This window comes from Borostomias antarcticus, assembly GCF_949987555.1.
Source record: "Borostomias antarcticus genome assembly, chromosome: 21".
In the NCBI taxonomy this organism is placed as follows: Eukaryota; Metazoa; Chordata; class Actinopteri; order Stomiiformes; family Stomiidae; genus Borostomias; species Borostomias antarcticus.
This window is the reverse complement of record NC_140254.1, coordinates 5,511,081-5,514,790: the sequence shown is the minus strand read 5'-3', so window position 1 is coordinate 5,514,790 and position 3,710 is coordinate 5,511,081. Positions and strand designations below refer to the sequence as shown.

General features: G+C 45.9%; 1 protein-coding gene across 1 annotated transcript; it reads left to right on the top strand.

The window, feature by feature from the left end:
* Window positions 1–819: 819 nt before the first annotated feature.
* Window positions 820–1,374, top strand: aard (alanine and arginine rich domain containing protein; the record flags this gene model as incomplete). Its single annotated transcript, XM_084455571.1, has 2 exons — window positions 820–1,044; window positions 1,249–1,374. The coding sequence occupies 2 exons, from the start codon at window positions 820–822 to the stop codon at window positions 1,372–1,374; spliced, it is 351 nt and encodes a 116-aa protein (XP_084311697.1).
* Window positions 1,375–3,710: the final 2,336 nt, after the last annotated feature.

Here is a 3,710-nt window from a genome sequence, read left to right as displayed (position 1 = left end):
CCTGGTTATATTTCACCACTGGACGGCCTTTGTGCCTTTCAATTGGCCAACACGAAGCCTGTCTCCTTCCCCCCCAAAAAAACCCTGCCTGCTTGAGTGCAGAAAAGTCCTGAGAGGTCCATTGGGGTTTGATAGATTTGATGCACACACACACACACACACACACACACACACACACACACACACACACACACACACACACACACACACACACAGGTCTACACTGAAGAATTCTGTATGGGGGCGGGATTGAGGGAGAGGGAAAGAGACAACTGGGAGGGGCTCGGTCCAGTCTTTTTTGAGCCAACAATGGTCTTTGTCCAAAAAGATCCTCCACCATTCTTTTTGGGGTTACCAAAGGGAGGGGGGCGGGCAGACGGAGGGCTGGCTTCCCATAGTAACGGGGACAAAACAAGCTGGTCCCACACTCAGCGGGCAAGGGGCTGGAGAGATCAGCTGGAGAGAGCAGCACACACAAAACCTCCGCCGAGAGTCCGGAGAGGACAGTTTCTGAAGCGAAGGAAGACGAGCAGGAGAGACGATTCCTTCTGGGGCGACTGGAAGAAAACACAGAGAGAGAGAGAGAGAGAGAGGACTCTGGATCTTATCGAGTTGAACAAGATAACAGTTGAACAAGAAAGGGGGGAAAGAAAAGAAGACAAAAGTTGGACAGGGACACGTAAGGACAGGGACACGTATCCTGGAGACTGCAGGTGCCAGGGGAAAGGAGATTTACTTGCGCTTGAGGAAGTTCTCACGCTGACTCTTACTCTCACGCTCTCTGACACACACATATTCCCCCTATACTTGAAAGGCAGCATGAACAGAGACAGTCACAGTGAGGACACTTTGTCCACCATGGTTCTGGAGAACATCAAGAACAAACTGATCCATGCCTTCAGGGCGACGGGGGAACCTCGAGATGTCCAAGGGTCCAGTTCCGGAGTTGATCCGATCAGGAGCGTTGACAGGAGCTACCAAGCCAATGAGGAGCTGCGCAGAGCTAAGATAGATGGAGCTATAACCTGGCTGAGGTCTGAGCTGGTGAGTTAACACTTCTGTTTTTGAGAGAGAGAGAGAGAGAGAGAGAGAGAGAGAGAGAGAAAGAGTGTGAGTGTGTGTGTGTGTGTGAATGCATACTGCCAGTGCTTGTTGGTGTGTTTGAGTTTGTGTCTGGGTGTGGGTGTGTGTCTGTGCTTGTCTGCCGGGTCTGACTGGATAATCTGTCCTCCTCTCATTACCATGCAGCTGGAGATGCGCTCCCAAGACCGGCAGCTGGCTCAGACCCTGCTGGGCCTCAACGCAGAGATCCAGAGACTCAGGAGGGAGAGTGTGTATGGGGCTCTGGAGCCTGAGGAGGAGGAACACCACTGACCTCCCCCAGCAGAGTGCATCTCCCCTGGGGAGGCCTCAGAGAGACGGTGGGCTGAGGGTACCTTGCCTGCTGGAGCCTGTGACTGGACTGGGATATTCCTAGTGGAGGTCCTAGGAGGTGTTTTGTGTCACAGGTGGATAGATGGATGGAGTGATACCACTTGAAAAGGTCACAGAGAATGCATGTCTGATGAATTGGCTGCATGTGTGGGTGCCCATACATGGCCAGCATGTGGTCTAGAGATGGATAGTAATAGCCTTCTCAGTCTCATAGAGTGCCTAGCATTCGCATACAAATGGATATATATTTAAAGAAGACCAATGTGGACTTTTGTATGATTGTGCCCTGTTCTGTGTTTAGACCAAAAAGCCTTTCGGAGAATAAACCGTTATAAACCAAATTATGAGAATGTGCTATTATTTGTACGATTTTTATCTTTACTTTTTTTTTTTTTTTTTTTAGATGTGACAGAAATAAATGTGCTGCGTTCTTCCATTTTCAGATCTTTATTGTTTTTGGCATACCGTGTGCAATTACAGTATCTGTCTCAAATGCAGCTTCTGTAGTCAGGATGAACACATCCACTTGTCTTCTAAAAATACACCCTTCAAACACAATTATTTGTCTCTTCAGCACTAAGACCCCATTCAGATCTATTCTTCAATTTTCTCCTGTAAATTTATTCACAGTATGGTCCACGTTCTTTGTACACCTACAATGCAGAGTTTAAAGTTAAGATACTAGGGGTCATTGTTTCCAGACCTGGGTCAACTTTTCAAATACTGATGATTAAGTACTGTACATAGGATGTGCTTGATTTTGTTAACCAAGCACGAAGACACCAGTGGAACTGTCCCCAAAAGTGCAAATTCTGAGGTAAATCAAATGCCCCACGAACTGGGATCTACAGTGTGTATCTGACCCCAGGCTGCTTCAGGACCGGACCAGAGTCTGTGCTGTGGACACAGGTGGGTGAACCCAATATACGTTTGCAGGGGCGCACACGCGCGCACACACACACACACACATACACACAAATATCCCTCAAAGGCAACTATGATTGCCCTAGGGTACATCTAAGACTGTAATCTATGCATGCCTACAGTTTAACACTGTATAGTTTTTTTGATTCTGAATCTATAGCAGCCTCTTCTAAAGTACTTCTAAACGGCCTTGTTTAAGAACATGGTCTTCTGCAGCACCACTTTCTTGTGATTAATTATTTCGAGTGTTATGTTTGTGTGATAGTTTGGTCAGTGCAACCATGACATGACTGGAGTAAATAAGATGCAGGGTGTGGTTGTGACATCGACTAAGCCTGGCCCTGCTAGGTGAATCACAGGGTGGGTACTATCCAAGGGTTTAGGGCACTGAGTTCCTTCTGCTGAAAAACCTTCTGGGTAGGGACCCCAGAAGAGGTGGAGTCATCCGTGTGGACAGACAGGATGCGAAGCTGACTTCCCCTGAGCTGGAGAACACACTGCTGCCCCCACCCTCACTCCCAGAGTCCCAGCCCACTTCCTCCTCTGGTTCCTCCACTTCCTGCTCCGGCTCCTCCTCTTCCTCTGACAGCTCCTGCTTCAGCTCCTGGATGCCTGTGTGGAGATCCATCAGTTGACGGATCAGGGCCTGATCCTGAGAACGCATCTCCATCTGGAGATGTGAGAGATAACAATTTTACATGTAATACAGGGATTTACACACACGCATGCACACATGTGCGTGCGCACACACACACACACACATTTTCACAAAATGACTATCATGGCAAAAAAATATAATGATAATGATACTATCACGATATCTAGCAATCATTTAAAAATAGTGCGTTCACTTAAAATGCATGGTTACATTTTCTCTTCAAAACACTTGAAATTACTGTGCATACTGTAGGCATATTAACATCAACAGTGCACATTTCAGGGTTTTCAAAGGTAATTTTCCTCATTGAATTTCCTTCACACAATATATCATGACTGGATACTAATATATTTACATGATATTAAATATCATTTCATTTCATTTTTTAAATACCACAATTATCGCAAAACCAATATATCGTGACACCCCTAACACACACACACACACACACACACACACACACACACACACACACACACACGCTGACATCAAAAAACAATGACCGACCCAATTGTTATGTAATAAACAAACTTTATTAGAAAAATACAACTGATGATGGTGTTGAAGATTTCTCTATTTTGGAACAGCTCTGCATTACTTTAGCTAATCAAGTTCATGTCCTCTATGTTGCATAACCCTGTTCAACCCTTTTCAAATGGAGCACTGCTCCTCTATTTTTCAAAGCCTCTTTCTT